This window comes from Hordeum vulgare, chromosome 3H (assembly GCF_904849725.1).
Source record: "Hordeum vulgare subsp. vulgare chromosome 3H, MorexV3_pseudomolecules_assembly, whole genome shotgun sequence".
Classification (NCBI taxonomy): Eukaryota; Viridiplantae; Streptophyta; class Magnoliopsida; order Poales; family Poaceae; genus Hordeum; species Hordeum vulgare.
In genome coordinates, this window is record NC_058520.1 from 545,417,621 (window position 1) to 545,432,613 (window position 14,993).

Genomic DNA, 14,993 nt, shown 5'->3' on the forward strand with positions numbered 1-14,993 from the left:
TCATTGATAATTATGATTCCTATTGTGCAAAAGTTTTCAGAGCTAAATACTGTCCCTCCGGTGACCTTTTAAATTGTGCACTTAAAAAAAGGATCGCCGTATGTATGGCAAAGCATATGGCCAGGCATTCAACCTTTCAAGAAAGGTTGCATTTAGAGAGTTGGCAATGGTATGAAAATCAACATACGGGAAGTCTGTTAGATCCCAAGTAGTACCTCAAGAAAGATCATTACTGTTCATAATAATTATGTTTTGACAATGGCAGAATGAACTAATAAACCCAGCCACGGGTGATTCGGATGAAGAGCTATTCCGGGACAACTTCTGGACTATTGACGCAAAAAGGAATTTTTTTTCGCTTCAAATTCCTATCTATCAGCGCGAAATAGAGGACTACGTCGCTTGGCATCTTAGAACATCTCCAACGGCGGCGTAAAAAAACGCTTGCGCGCGGTAAACTGTAGTTTTAGCGCGCGTGGGACGAAATCACGCGCTTCAGCGGACACGGGAAACTAGCGCGTGGTAAACTATTTTGCGCGCGCGGGAGAAAGCGGGCTGCCGCGTGCTAGATTTGACGCACCGCTTTCAGCGCGCCTATAAAATGCGGCGCTCGCCACACGGCTTCCCATAGCCATGCACCCTCTTCCCGCTCCCTCTGTCGCTCCCTCTGTCGCTCCCTCGCCGCCGCTCCCTCTGCCACCATGCCGTCGCGCCGCTGTGGATCCTCGGGTTACCGCAGCGTCCGCGAGCGCCCCATCGGCGTCTACTACGCCGAATCAGGTCCGGCAACGTGCGCCTCAGCCTCGGCACCTTCGAAACCGTGCACGAGGCCGTCTGCACGTACAACGCGGCGGCGTGGCGCCTAGGGAGGCCTCGTGCGCAGATGAACTTTCAGGATGTCTACACGCGCGAGCAGGCGCACGACCTCGCCCCTCCACCACGTCTGATATCAGACCAGGACCGTCAGGAGCACCGTCGGCAGCAGTGCTGGCTCCTCGTCGCCGAGGAGGACGAGCGAGCCATGGCGGAGTGGCGCCAGCGCCACCCGGAGGACGTCGCTGCCGAGAACGCCTTTTGGGCGGAGAGGACGGCAAGGTGTCGCGAGGAGCGGCAGGATATGCGTCGGCGCAAGTTACTCGCTATATCGCAGTGCGTGGCTGTCAACAGCGATATGACGTCCATCTTCACTTCTAACGATGAACGTTGGGAAGACGCATGGCTATCTACCTCGGACAGCACCCACGGTGACGACTCGGAGTAGTTTTATCTATCTATGTAGTTTTATCGTGTTGGACTAGTTTTATTATCTACATTATCGTGTTGGACTAGTTTTATTATCTATATTACCATGTTGGACTAGTTTATTATCTATATAAATGAATTATGTATCAAATCTATGCATATATTTTTAACGTGTTGGACTAGTTTTGCGTTTTAATTTACAGCGTCTATTGGAACACCGCGTGCGCACTAAAATATGTTGCGGCCGGCGTAGCCTCCCGGCCCAGGCACGGAGGCTATACGGGCCGGCCCGTAGGCACGTCAGGCCCACTAGCCTGTTAGTTTTTTTTTTATATTTTAGGCTGTTATTTATCCTAATTTTGACCTGGTAGGCTGTTTTTGGGCCGACTTTAGTATATTGGGCTGTGTTTTGGACCGATTTTGATCTATTAGGTTATTTTTATTATATATATATATATAAATAAATAATAAAATGGTAAACGGGTCGTGCCGTGCCGACCCGCGTACCCAGCCCTCATGCCCAGGCACGGCCCGAGGCGAGCCACGTATCGGGCCCGGTCCGTGGCGTGCCTGGCTGGCGTGTTTTCAGGCCGGCCCAGAAAGCACGGTCCGTTTGGCCAGCTTTGACTTTGGGGAATGAAGGTTCCAAGTAAAATAAAAAAATTCCTTTGAAGATGCTTACATAATGCGCTACCTTGCTGCTGTGTACTAGCGAACAGGCACATATCTCGCTCTGGCCAGTGTCCAATATGTTCAACGCATGCAGAGGATATACTTCCTTCCTTCCTAAATATAAGTCCTTTTAGACATTTTGCTAAGAAACTATATACAAAGCAAAATAAAAAATGAATGAATCTATATTCTAAAGTATATCTATATACATCCGTATGTTGTCCCTAGTGAAATGTCTATAAAGACTTAGTATTTAGGAAGGGAGTAGCTCACATGGCCTTTAAATGCAATAATCGTGCACAGGAAGTTTGGGCGGGGCTAGTTCTAATAATCGTGCACAGTAATAAGAAGCGTGGCTGTACAATGTCGTATCGGCAGAAGCGGCTGCTCTGGTTGAAGGTTTGAAACTTGCCAACTACTCCCTCCATCCGGAAATACTTGTCATAGGAACATCCATTTTTATACATTTGTGCGACAAGTAATTCCGAACGGAGGGAGTACTATATTGGATGCCATTCTATCTTAGTGCAGATGGATAATATGACTGTAATAGAAGCTCTCCAGCATAACTCCGGTCAATCAATGGTAGCAGCTCCGATCATTGATGAATGCAGAACACTGCTAAACGACTTCGGGAAGGCCTTGATAGAATATTGTAATCGTGAATCTAATATGGTAGCTCATGTGCTAGCTCAGAATGGAAGCATTGATCCCCCAAATTTGTGGCTGGACTCGCCTCCTGGTTTTATTCTTGAACCTTTAACGGACAATGCAAGTGTTGTTTAATTTTAATAAAGCTAGCCGTAAAGACCTTTCCCTAAAAAAAAAGAGCGGACAGAATTTCAAAAAAAAAAAGGGGAACAGAAAGAAACCCGAGGAATCTGAAAACAATGCTGTCAATTAGTACAAACAAACAGCATGACCTCAAAAAAAAAAATTAACTATCAATCTTATTCAATACCAAGCACAGCAATGAAAAGAGAAAATCCTAAATTAATGTCAATGCATAACGGGAATCAATTAAAAGGGAAGTCCGGTGCATGTAGCTCCTGCTTGCGCAGAGTCCAGGGAAGGGTCCGACCATATTGGGTCTATTGTATGCAACCTTTCCCTACATTTCTGCAAGAGGCTGTTTCCAGGACTTGAACCGCAAAAATCTTATTGACCAAAATATACATCCATTGAAAAGAAATAAAACAATGTCACTTGACATACCAATCAGAGTTATTGCATGACAAGCAAAAGAGACTTGCCTTCCATTTTGTAGCGTTGCACCATTGTAGCTCCATGTATCAGTGCACCCACCGTTTCTACTGCCATACTCTCAAAAGGATCAGAACCTTCAGAACCTCCAGGCTCCAGCAACACATGCTCCAAATTTATGACCAACCTGAGCAGATATTTAAAGCCTTAAGGGCATGTATATATTGGCAAGAGATGAACGGACATCGACAACCAGAGGATTAGTTGTAGAGAAACAAAATCTTGTATTTCAGCGCTGTCCACTAATATTCATATCATTCAGAATGTATATCCTAAACTTCAGAATCCTAGCAAGAGTTGGGCGAAAAATGCTAGTCCATCACTTATAGAAGGCAATGGTTTGTTTGAGTTTCATAGTGAATGCGTTTATTCTGGAGAATCAAGGACCCGGCAAAATTAATGATTTCCAGAGTACAGGTCAAATTGGCGCAGACTAGCTGAAATTCAAATAGTCAATTCAATAGCCTGTCCCTCGGTTGAGTAGACCCAAACATGCTGACTTCAAAAATTCCATAAACCAAGTATACAGATCTTGTTCCTGACAGCAAATGGAAAAGATACGCATAGTTAAGTGCTCCTATCACCAATAATCACGGCAGGAGCATTTCCCATCTCTGAAATGGTGAAAGCGGCTTACATCTCTGACCACAATCTCTCGACCAGTGACCTGGGACATCAACTTAATAGCAACATGGCAGTCATCACACACACGTAGATTCTTCATTACTCGGATAGGAACTCCTCCAGGTAAGCTCAGAAACGCAAATGCTATCGCCAATTTCTCACTGTGGTGAGTTAAACTAACTTCTTTCTCCTCATCCTCCATATCATGGAACACCATGCTCATGTCTGGTGCATAGCCACATTGCCTGATTTTGGCCATCATTTCTTCCAAGTACTCATCGATCTCTCCTTGCCTTGGATGGGATTTATCTCCTGTGCAGAACTGATGCACTTGACCCTTAAGCTCTACCCAACTGACACCAGGTTCCTTTCTCACGTTCTTCTCCCTCATGTTTTTCCTTACCTCGCTGACATCTCCCCATCTCCTGCTGGTAGCTCGAATATTTGATAGCAGAACATAAGGCGCAGAATCTTGAGGGTCAAACTCAATGACTCGTTCTGCTATCCGCTCGGCCATGTCAAAATTCTTCTGGGTTTTACAAGCAGATAGCAGTGTCTTCCATACGACCCCGTCAGCACGTACAGGCATTGACAAGATAAGGGCCTCTGCTTCATTCAGACAACCTGATCGCCCAAGAAGATCCACAATACAAGTGTAGTGTTTCACACTTGGTTGCAGCCCATAAGCCTTGGTCATAAGCTCAAAGAACTCCAAGCCTTCGTCTTTCAGACCACTATGGCTGCACGCATATAGCAGGGCCAAGAAAGTAACCTCATTAGGTCTTGCCCCTGCATCCATCATCTGTTTAAACAGCTCAACTGCTTTATGTCCTTGCCCATGGAACCCACAAGCTGAGATCATTGCACTGAGAAGAAAAAGATCCAATCCACAATAACCAGAGTAAACTCTTTCCGAGTCACCTAAGCAACCGCATCGAGAGTACATATGCACGAGGCAAGTAATGACTGGAATAACCTTGTCAACTCCAGCCTTGATAACCTGTGCATGAACTTGCTGACCTTGTGCGAGAGCTGCCAAGTCTGAGCAACAGCTAATAACACTAACAAATGTGACCACATCAGCCGCTAGCCCAACACCTCTCATCATGGAGAAATACTCCAATGCTCCCTCGGAGTCTCCATGCTGCGTCCTACCAGTGATTGTGGTATTGAATGACACAACTGTAAGAGAAGGAAGCGCTTTGAGAACGGACTCTCCTTCTGCAAGGCACCCACACCGCATGTACATGTGAGCCAAGGAGTTCCCAACACACATGTCAATGTCCATTCCACACCTGACGACATATGCATGGACCTGGCGTCCAGAGACAAGATCGGAGAGCCCAGCACAGCACCTGAACACGCTCCCAAGGCCGAACTCATCAGGATGCAATCCCTCCCTTCGCATGGCAAGGAAGAACCCCAAGCTGTCCTCGTCAAGCCCTGCATTGGTGAGCCCAGCGACCATGGCATTCCAGGTGGCGACATTCCTCGTGGGCATTTCGTCGAACAGCTTCCGAGCGCTTCCAAGGTCACCGTTCTTGATGTAACCCCCGATCAGAATGTTCCAGGACATGACGTTCGGCTTGGGAATTCTCTCGAACAGCCTGCACGCAGTGGGGAGGTCTCCAAGGTCCGCGTAGGCGAGCATGAGGTTGTTGGTGGTGAAGCGGTCGGCGGCGGCGCCAGAGGTGGCGGCAAAGGCGTGGAGCTGGTGGAGGAGCGGGATGGCGCGGCAGGCTCGGAAGACGTGGGCGAAGAGGTTAGGGTCCGACCAGAGGACGTCCCGGAAAGGGTGGTGGAGGGCATCCTTGAGGCGGCCGCTTGAGCAGAGACGGATGAACTCACCCTTGGCTTCCGGTGCCCCGGTGGTGAGCGTCTTCAGCGCCGGCCTGGCCATGCGGATGTGGCCGTGCGACCGCTCGCGCTACGACGCCGCCAAGCCGGTGGCCTGCGCGGCCCCCGAAAGCATGGCGAATTTGGAATTCTGGATACCGCGACTTGCAATGCAACAAATCGAACACCTCGACGGCATGTACGCGCGGCAATAAGTTCTACGGCGTCATTTCCCTAAAAATAATATGGGAGACGCTACGCGTCCACGGATACGTAAGAAATATCCACCATCGTTATAGCCGTTCGATGTAAGCGATGTCGTCCGTTTGATTCGATATCTTCCGACCAAGTAGAACCTGAAACTGCTGCTCAGTTTCAGAAACTAACAGGCTGTTGCGGTTCCGACAGACTGTGCGCCACGCAGCCACCGCGGCGCCGCCCGCAGCCACCGCCTCCAACCACCGCGGCGCCGCCCCGGTAGCAACTGCTCCAACCACCGCGGCCCCGACAAACCTACGCCGCCCGCAACCTGCCTGAACTCCATGGCGCACCACATCGCGCGCCAGATGGTCGGATCGGACGCCAACCTAGCTGACCGAGCACGACCATCTTTCTCAGCTCCAAGCGCCTTCGGGGAGCTTCCGCCGCGAGCTGGATCTTCAAGTTGGTTCACAAATCCTTCGGTGGTGTTTCCTGAACCCACATCGAGCAGATCCCGTCAACAAAATTCGGTGAGACATCCAGTTTCTGAAACTGTAGCTCTGATCCAAAGTGAAAGAATGAACACCTGTGTGTTTCTGAACCTGTTCCCGAACCTGCCTAGTTTCTGAACATGTTCCTGAACCTGCCTAGTTTCTGAACTTGCTTAGTTTCTGAACCTGTTCCTGAATTTTTTTACTAGTGAAAGAATGAGCATGTTTCTAAACTTAGTTGCAGAAACAACTGCCTAGTTTCTGAAATTAGTTGGAATAACAGAACAATGAACCTGTTCCTCTCAAAAAACAGAGCAAAAATGAGCCTCTATGGCTTCTGAAAACAATTGTCTAGTTTCAGAAACATAACCTGAAAAAATTGACTGTTTATTTGCCCCTCTGCTCCCAATTTCAGTTACTATTGATTTTGATTTTGTTCCAACTATCATATGTGATTTTTGAAGTATGATGTGACTGTTGCACAATAATTGTGTTGCAGGAAAATGTAACTGAAGGTGAAGGAAGCTATGTCGAAGATTCAGAAGGTTTGTTGTTTGCTGAAGATGCAAGCCAATATGATTCAGATGATGGAGATGTTTCTTCGCAGCCGCTGCCGCCCTATGTTGGGATGGTGTTTGACACAGTTGACGATGCTCGCAAATTCTACAATGACTATGCCTTCAAGTTAGGGTTTGGAACGCATATATCTACTTCAAAATTCACGCAGAAGAGAGGTCAAAAGAAAGAGGATGCAACCCTCATAAAAAGGGTCTTTGGATGTGTGCATGCTAGAAAGCCCGTTAAAACGGAAACCAACAACAGTTCAGAGAGCATTGCAACTGGAACCAGCAACTCTAGTAGGCAGCCTAGTGAGGGGATGGATGTCACAAGAAAACGTTAAAAAAACAGAATGCTCCGTCATGATTGTAAGGCACATATGATTGTTGGGCTAAGGGAGGGGAGATGGACAGTGACTTGTTTTGTTGCGGAGCATACACATCCGATGATGGATTAGCCGGAGCGTGTTAGGTACTACCGCTCGCACCGCAGCATACCCAGCGAGGATTACCAACTGTTGTTGACGCTGCATGATGTGAACCTCTCCAATTCAGAATGCATGAGCGTCCTTGGCAGGATCCATGGAGGTGACACTAGGATACTCCCATATGTGAAAAGAGATGTTACAAATGAACGTGCAAAGCTCCGCAGAGGGTTAACATTTCGAGACATGGATATGACAGTGAAGTATTTTGAGAGGAGGAAGGGTGAGAATCCAGAGTTTTTCTTTGCGAAACAGCAAGATCCTGCAACAAACTCAGTGACTGCATTGTTTTGGGTTGATGGGAGAACAAGGGCGTTGTACCCGAAATACAAAGATTGTGTATTCTTCGATACAACATTCTGCACAAACAGATACGACCTGCCATTTGCTCCTATAGTTGGTGTAAACAACCACCTCCAGACAATTGCACTAGGATGTGCCCTGTTGCCGGATGAAACTATTGACACATTTAAGTGGGATTTCCAGCAGTGGATGGTTGCGATGGATAACGAGCATCCTACCAACATCATGACTGACCAGGACCAAGCGATGGCAACAACCATTGATCAAGTGTTCCCGAACACTTGCCATAGGTGTTGCAAGTTTCATGTGCTTAGCAATGCACGGTCCAAGTTGGGAAGGCTATTGAGCAGAGATGGGGCTTTTGCAGATGTGTTTTGCACTTGTATCAACCAATCCGAAACCGTGGAGGAATTTGAGGAAACATGGTAGCACATGTTGCATTGTTTTGAAGTTGCAGAAAATAGACACCTCAAAAATATGTGGCGAACAAGGCACACGTGGGCTCCAGCATATTTCAAGGACAAATTCTTCCAGTTCACGAGCACAACAGGCAGGTCTGAGGGTCTCAACTCATATTTTAAGACCCTGATTCGACCAGCTGATTCCGTTTGGAGATTTGTGCAACAATATGAAATGTGTCAAGAAACTATGCTTGATCGTGAGGACAATGCTGGATTCACTGGTGAAACAACAGCTCCGCCTCTATACTCTCGGTAGGCACACTTTTGAGCTTTGCCCAAAATTCAAAAACAAAATAAAAATGTTGTTGTTGACCTATTTCTTTTTATGTTCTTGCAGCTACAACATCGAGCGCCAAGCTGCTGCGTACTACACCCGCACTGTCTTCGGTAAGTTTCAGAAACAGGTGACAGCATCTACTGGCTTCATTGTCAACCAAGACACTGACTACCAAGGGCAAGGTGTCGTGTTTGAGCTGAAAGCAACATCCTATGAGAACCCGAAGCTGTATTCTGTGCATGTTGTGAAGGATGAAGGGTTGTTTGAGTGCAGCTGCCACTACTTTGAGATGAATGGGCTGATTTGTGCACACATAATAAGGGTGCTGGTTCATCTCAATGTGCAAGCAATTCCACAACAATACTTATTGGAGAGGTGGTCCGAAGCAGCCACTACAAGCATGGGTAGGACTGGCAGGTTGCTGGACTTTGGGCACCCCTCGACAAACACACTGAAATACAACTCCTTGTGTCGAAGGTTGACATGGCTTGCCTCTAATGCATGTTGCAATGATGATGCCTATAGAATATTGGATGATGCAATTAAAGCCCTTGAGCCTGCCATAGCAGCGGCCAAGAGAGGAGCCATGCCTGATCAACAAGCCACGCAACAGAGTGAACCTCCAACACCACCCGCTGCGACAACGGTAACAGTGAATGGTGACATGCCACAACGAGAACGCTCCGATATGCTGCAAAACCCAGCTCGTGTGCCTAAGAAAGGCCGACCAACTGACAGAGAGAAGAGAAAGAAGACCCTTGTAGAGCAGCGAGATGATGAACAAAAAAAGAAGATGAAACAACAAGGGAAAAAAGCAACAACATCGGACAAGACAACAGCTCAAAAAAGGATTGTTCGCTTCAAGCACTACAATGAATTGGGACACAATATTCAGACATGTGGCACCCTAAAAGCTGCGATGGAGGCGGCAGCAGCGCCCTCAAAATGCCAATTCTGCTCTGGGGTTGGACATGCAGTCCCAGAATGTCAATACTTGAGAGCTGTAATGGCAAATGATCAAAGAGTTGCCCAAATGACGCAACTGAACCTGTAGGGAAAAGATAGACAGAAACAGGGAGGCGACAAAACAACAGACACAATTTTTGTTTTATTTTCATCATGGTAAATGTAAAAAAATGTACTTGCTCTCAGTGTTTGGAAAACAGAGGTTGATACTTGTTGCATAATCTTTTTCTTATCTATTTTTTGCAATAAAATACTATTTTAAATTTCTGCAACAAAAGTTTGTTATACACTATTTTCTGCAATGAAGGTCATGTTTTGTAGAAAATTGTTGTTGCAGAAATGTTTTGTGAACTTGAGTTACAGTAGAAATCCTGTTTCAGAAATGTGTGTAATTTTTTTTGTAACAAAATGCTTTGTTGTAGAAAAATTGCCTGTTTAGTTGTCTCATGCTCCCAAAGTATTTCATTTTGGTTTGTTGTAGAAACAGAACAATGAAAAAACACATTAAAAAATGAGTTTTTTAATGTTGCAGAATGCATCCATTAAAAAAGATTACCACTGTACCAAAAATGTTACATGAAAAAACACATTACAGAAACATGAAAAAATGCTTTTGAAACACACCATCAGGATCAGGTAACTGTCCATTTGTATTTGTATTTTGTCATGTTCACACATCAGGGATCAGGTAACTGCAAATTATATTTCTCATGCTCGAAAAAGATGGCATGCCCCAGCTACATGTGATCAATGACAAAAAAGATCAGGTAATGTCTCTGTAACACATCAGGATCAGGATGAGGTAACTAGAGAACTCGGTTGCAAAAACACATGTCGCGCACACATGCACTGAAAAAAAAAGAAGCCTAAAACTACTAGCTAGGTCTTGTTGCGGTCGTCTTTTCACTTGAAACTATGACTTCTTCAGCAACTTTTCGAGCTCCTCCTTCGAGCTGAGGGTGTTTTGCGGATGTTTGAAAAGCTTTGCTGCGATGTACTTGCGGAAGTTGAGGAACGAGGTTGTGTCCTGATCATACACGACAACAAAAGAAAAAAAACATGTTTAGATACTACTAGCAACAAAAAGGGAAAAGCTAGTGTGTCCGGAAAAGAGATTCCGCAACACAGATTACACACAAAAAATGAGTAGAAGAAAAGAGGAAAAGCAAAAAGTCATACTGTATTGAATGGCTTTAACCCCCTTGCAGTTAAGTTCTCCATGTACAGAATAGCAAACAAGCCACAATCAAATCTGCTAGTAAAAAAAAGGTTGGAGAAAAATGAGATCACATATATGAAATAAAAAGTTGCCAGAAAAATAATGTATAGTTGCGGAAAACAGTACGTTGTTGACTGTTGTGGGTAGCCTGATGGACTGAAGCGCTCAAACATGTCAAGATTGTGCTTCCAAGGGTTTCTTCCTCTCACCAGAGTTTTGAAGTTCTCTATCTGCAAAAATGTAAGACTGGTTGCTTCCGAAACATTGATTTGAAAAAAAAAGGATGGTGAAAAAAGAAGAAAAACAAAATGCTACCCCATACCAAATTGGAACAAGGCTTCTCGAGGATGCTGACATAATCAGAGTCTCTAATGTTGGAGTCGAACACATTGAACTGTTTATGAATCAAGTTTAGAACAACGACCGCCCAATGGTCTTGTTTCACAATGGTGAAGAACAACTGCAAAATATGAAGAAGGAAAAAGGGTCACGATGGTTGGATGGTGCCGTGGATGGTTGTTTCTGAACATAGTTGCAGAAACAATTGCCTTAGTTTCAGAAACTAAGTTGCAAAACAATGAACTTAGTTTCTGAACTTATTTGGCAAAGCAGAACAAATGAACTTGTTCCTCTCAAAAACAAAGCAAAGGTAGAAAAATAACTGTTGTAACAGATGGAAGAAACTGCAAAGCAATTCCTCTCTCACAAAGAAGAATGCTATAATGATATAAGGGCATAGTTGCATAACAAGGTAGAAAAAATTTATTGCAATTGTAGACAGAACTTTGATGAACAAAAAGCCTTACTTGGTCAGCTTTGGCAATGTCGTTCTTCTCACAGGCCCTTTTCAAATCTTTCGTGCAGGAATTTGTATTGAATGAACTTGGGTCCACATAGAGTTTTGACTGCATATATAAGCAAAAAAATTGCAACAAAAAAGAAAGGTGAAAAAAGGGAATGTGGCTGTCTTCTAAAACCGACTATGTTGCGTTTCGAAATCACAAGTGACAACAATAGGGAAAAAACATGATAGTTAACTCACAGCAACATGTGGTGAGAATGCAAACTTCCTTGGCTTGCTTGAACTGTACATGTGCTCAATGTTGAAACTTTCAATATAGAGTGACATCACCTCATTGTTCACATGAGCCCGCTTTTTGAGCCCGTTGCTGAAATGTTTGAATGAAATATCGAAACCACCTATCCTTATGAACGAAGGGCTAATTTGTTACAAGAGATGACAGAAACTTGGTTAGGAGTTGTAAAACTATTCCTTTGGTTTATTTTCTCTCAGTACACAAAAAGAGCAAAAAAGCGTGAAAAAACTTACAGTGGCTCGCCTCGGGGTGGGTCCTCTATCTTATAATTGGTACAACAGTACCTCTGGTATATCGCATCATCCATTGCATCAATTTTTTTCTTCTTCATTTTTGGCAACTTTGCTGCGGTTGATTCGGTCGGTGCAGCTCTCTTAAGTGTAGGATGCTTCCGATCATGGCCTTGCCCGCTGCTGACTTCAACCTGCGCCTCCTCTATTGTATCATCAATACATGCTTCTGCCCCAAAAAAAATGAAAAAAGACAGCGGATGAGTAACAGTTTTGAATCATGCATGTGCTAAGTTTCAAAAAACAAAAAGAAAGGATGATATGTTGCGTAAACAAAAAATCACGGGAACGACTTATATAAACCTGCAGGGCCTGTTGATATTGGCGGGAACGTCGCGAGTGGAGTGACATCATAAACAGGACCGGGTGAAGCAGCGGCAGCAAAAAGGTTATCAAACAAAGGGCTCCTCGCTCGAATCTCCATGAAAGACTCGATATCAACAGCAGGCGATCGTGGAGGTGATTCAACTTGTGGCACATCCTGAAACAACAAGGCATCGGGGCTTCCAGGTTCAAACAATCCAAATGAAGGCCCGTCTTCGGGAGTTGTTTCTCCTGGTCTCCTAATCAGATTCACGCGACTGCATATATGTTCTCCCTTTGCATTGTTGCGATCATCTCCAATGTTGTTCTCACTCTCACTCTTATGGGTTTTTTGTCAGCATTTGTTTTCCCAACTACAACTCCTGGATCAACACTCTTTGTGTTGTCCGGCTGAGAGGCTTGCTACATAGACGAGGCAATGACGGTGGATTGAGCAGTTGATGTATTACCTTGTTCCAAGTTGTTAGGCCGCTTGGGCTGCTGTGGAGATGAAATTGTGACAGATGCATTGACAGTTCCTGTATTAGTATCCCGTTTCTTCTGCTGTTGCGGAGACGAGTCATTAGCAGTTGCTTTGCACATGCCAGGAGCGGGAGCTGCTGCTGCATGAAAAGTGACATCATGTTTCGCTTCGTCACTCCTAAATCCAGCTTTGGATGCTTCAGACAACATCATGCCCATTCTTTTGAGGTAGATGCCCTCCAACAAACTCCCAAATGAGCTCAATGCACCTTTAAGTTCTGCAGCATGGATGTCTTTATGCTTGTTGAATATAGCACGCATGTGTGGGGGCAGCTGGAATGCATAAAAAACAAAAACCCAAGAACGGGGGAACGACATTAGCCTCAAAGTTTCATATTTTCTGTCAACCAAACAAGATATTATGCGGGGAAAAACAGAGAGTTGCAGAAAAGAAGAAATGCAAATATGGCTCACCTCTAATTCGTCAAATGCTGGTAGAGGGTGCAACCAGTCCTCCAAAGAACCACACACATCATCACCACCCTCTCTGTTTTTCGGAGGTGGCTCATGCACATTCCGTGTTGTGCCATCAGCTTTGTTTGTAGCACCTTCTGTTGGTTGTTGGACGCCATCAGCACCAACCATATCAGGAATCTCTGTTGCGGACATACTAGCTTTGTTGGGTAACTTGGCAAGCTGCTCTATGTATGATAGAAACTTGGTTGTTGCGTAAGGTGAAGTGGAGCTGAACTGCAAATCCAAAAAAGTAAATATATTGAAAAACACTTGAAAAAATGTGATAAAAAAGAATACAGAGTTGCATTGAAGGTATTGTTTGAACAGTTTGAAAAAAAAGAATACTTACAGGGCGCTTCCCGAAACCATCTTCAATGGTATCAACTGCAATAACAGCGGTGAAATCCAACTCCTTCACAAAACAAGCCCGTGGCAGAGAATAATCGATGGTATGATCAACTATACATCCTCTTGGGATGTCAATGTGGTCCATGTAAATTACCTACAAAAAAGAAAAGGCGCAGAAGCCAGTGTAAAACCAAAAGGCTCCGGAAAACAAAAAAAATGGGAATGCTGCGGGAATGAAGGGAAGTACCGGAAGCATTGGTAGACAACCGCCAATATGGAATTTTAGTTTGCCTTCATTCCTCTTATCCTGGTATTTCTTAACTTCCTTCATCGCGTCTAACAGAATATGCTCATCCCACTCAAACTCGTGGACAACACTCATGTCTTGCAAAGTGTGCAGATATTCCAAAGGCACCATATTTCCGGTACCAGGAGCTAGGACCAACGAAAGGCAAAGTAGAATCCATGTCCTATTAATGGTATCCTCATCGTCATCATCAGCGTTTGATAGGACAGAGACCGTGGTTGGTATTGGAGCCCTTTCGCCTTCCAAATAAATTTCACGGAAATCTGCTTTCCCCCTTTTCCCAAATTCAAGTGGCTTGCTTCCGGATGGCACATTAAATAGCTTCTTAACCATATCCCTTGTGAGTTGGATTTTCTTGTGGTCACTTAACCTGCGAGACATGAGAAAATCAGTACATGTTTCGAGAAAAAGAAAGATCAAAAGAATTTATGCAACATAGAAAAAAAATGAAGCAAAAACAAAAACAGCAAACACATACTTGAGCAGCTGCTTCTTAGTATCAATCCTCATGACTATGAAATCGACAAGTTCTTCTGGAGGAGGTGGTAAAGGGGAGATATGAAGCAAATCCCCGAAAGAGGACTTGCTTATGACATCCCTCCTTTTCTCTTTGACGGTGTTGGCTATCTCACGTAGCCGCTTCGCCGACCATCGAGTTATATAGATACCCATGCTGCAGAAACAAAGACAAATGGAAACACATGAGCTACTACAAAAGCAGTCGTAAAAAATGCAAAAGAAAATGAAACATTGTATGAGAAGCATAAGCTTGCACAAAGTTGCAAGAAAAAGAAAGTTGCACGAAGCATAAGCTTGCACAAAAGTTGCAAGAAGCATAAGCTTGCACAAAGTTGCAGGAAACACAGGTCATGTTGCAGAATTTTTTACAACATAGATCAAGTTGTAGATTTTTTTTATTGCAAACAAAAGGTCTTTTATTGCAACAAAGGTCTTGCTGTAATTTATTCTTGCAACAACAATCTTGTCAAATAAATTTCTGTAAACAAAAGTCTTCTTGAAGAAACTTTACATAAGTCAAAAAATTTGCACAA

At 44.5% G+C, this 14,993-nt stretch overlaps 1 protein-coding gene, 1 long non-coding RNA gene and 1 pseudogene across 2 annotated transcripts; 1 reads left to right on the plus strand and 2 right to left on the minus strand.

Annotated features, from left to right (window-relative positions):
* Positions 1-3,052: 3,052 nt before the first annotated feature.
* Positions 3,053-5,817, minus strand: LOC123444867 (pentatricopeptide repeat-containing protein At2g41080). Its single transcript, XM_045121734.1, has one exon. The coding sequence runs from the start codon at positions 5,699-5,701 to the stop codon at positions 3,758-3,760; it is 1,944 nt and encodes a 647-aa protein (XP_044977669.1). The 5' UTR covers positions 5,702-5,817; the 3' UTR covers positions 3,053-3,757.
* A 1,005-nt stretch (positions 5,818-6,822) lies between these two features.
* On the plus strand, positions 6,823-9,466 carry LOC123442005 (annotated as a pseudogene).
* A 1,204-nt stretch (positions 9,467-10,670) lies between these two features.
* Positions 10,671-11,496, minus strand: LOC123440521. The gene is made up of 3 exons (XR_006630323.1): positions 11,404-11,496; positions 10,920-11,057; positions 10,671-10,827 (listed from the first exon to the last, which is right to left on the minus strand). It is a non-coding gene; the product is annotated as an uncharacterized LOC123440521 (long non-coding RNA).
* Positions 11,497-14,993: the final 3,497 nt, after the last annotated feature.

Coding starts and splice junctions, on each gene's coding strand:
- LOC123444867 (XM_045121734.1), bottom strand. CDS start 5,701: ATGGCCAGGCCGGCGCTGAAGACGCTCACCACCGGGGCACCGGAAGCC.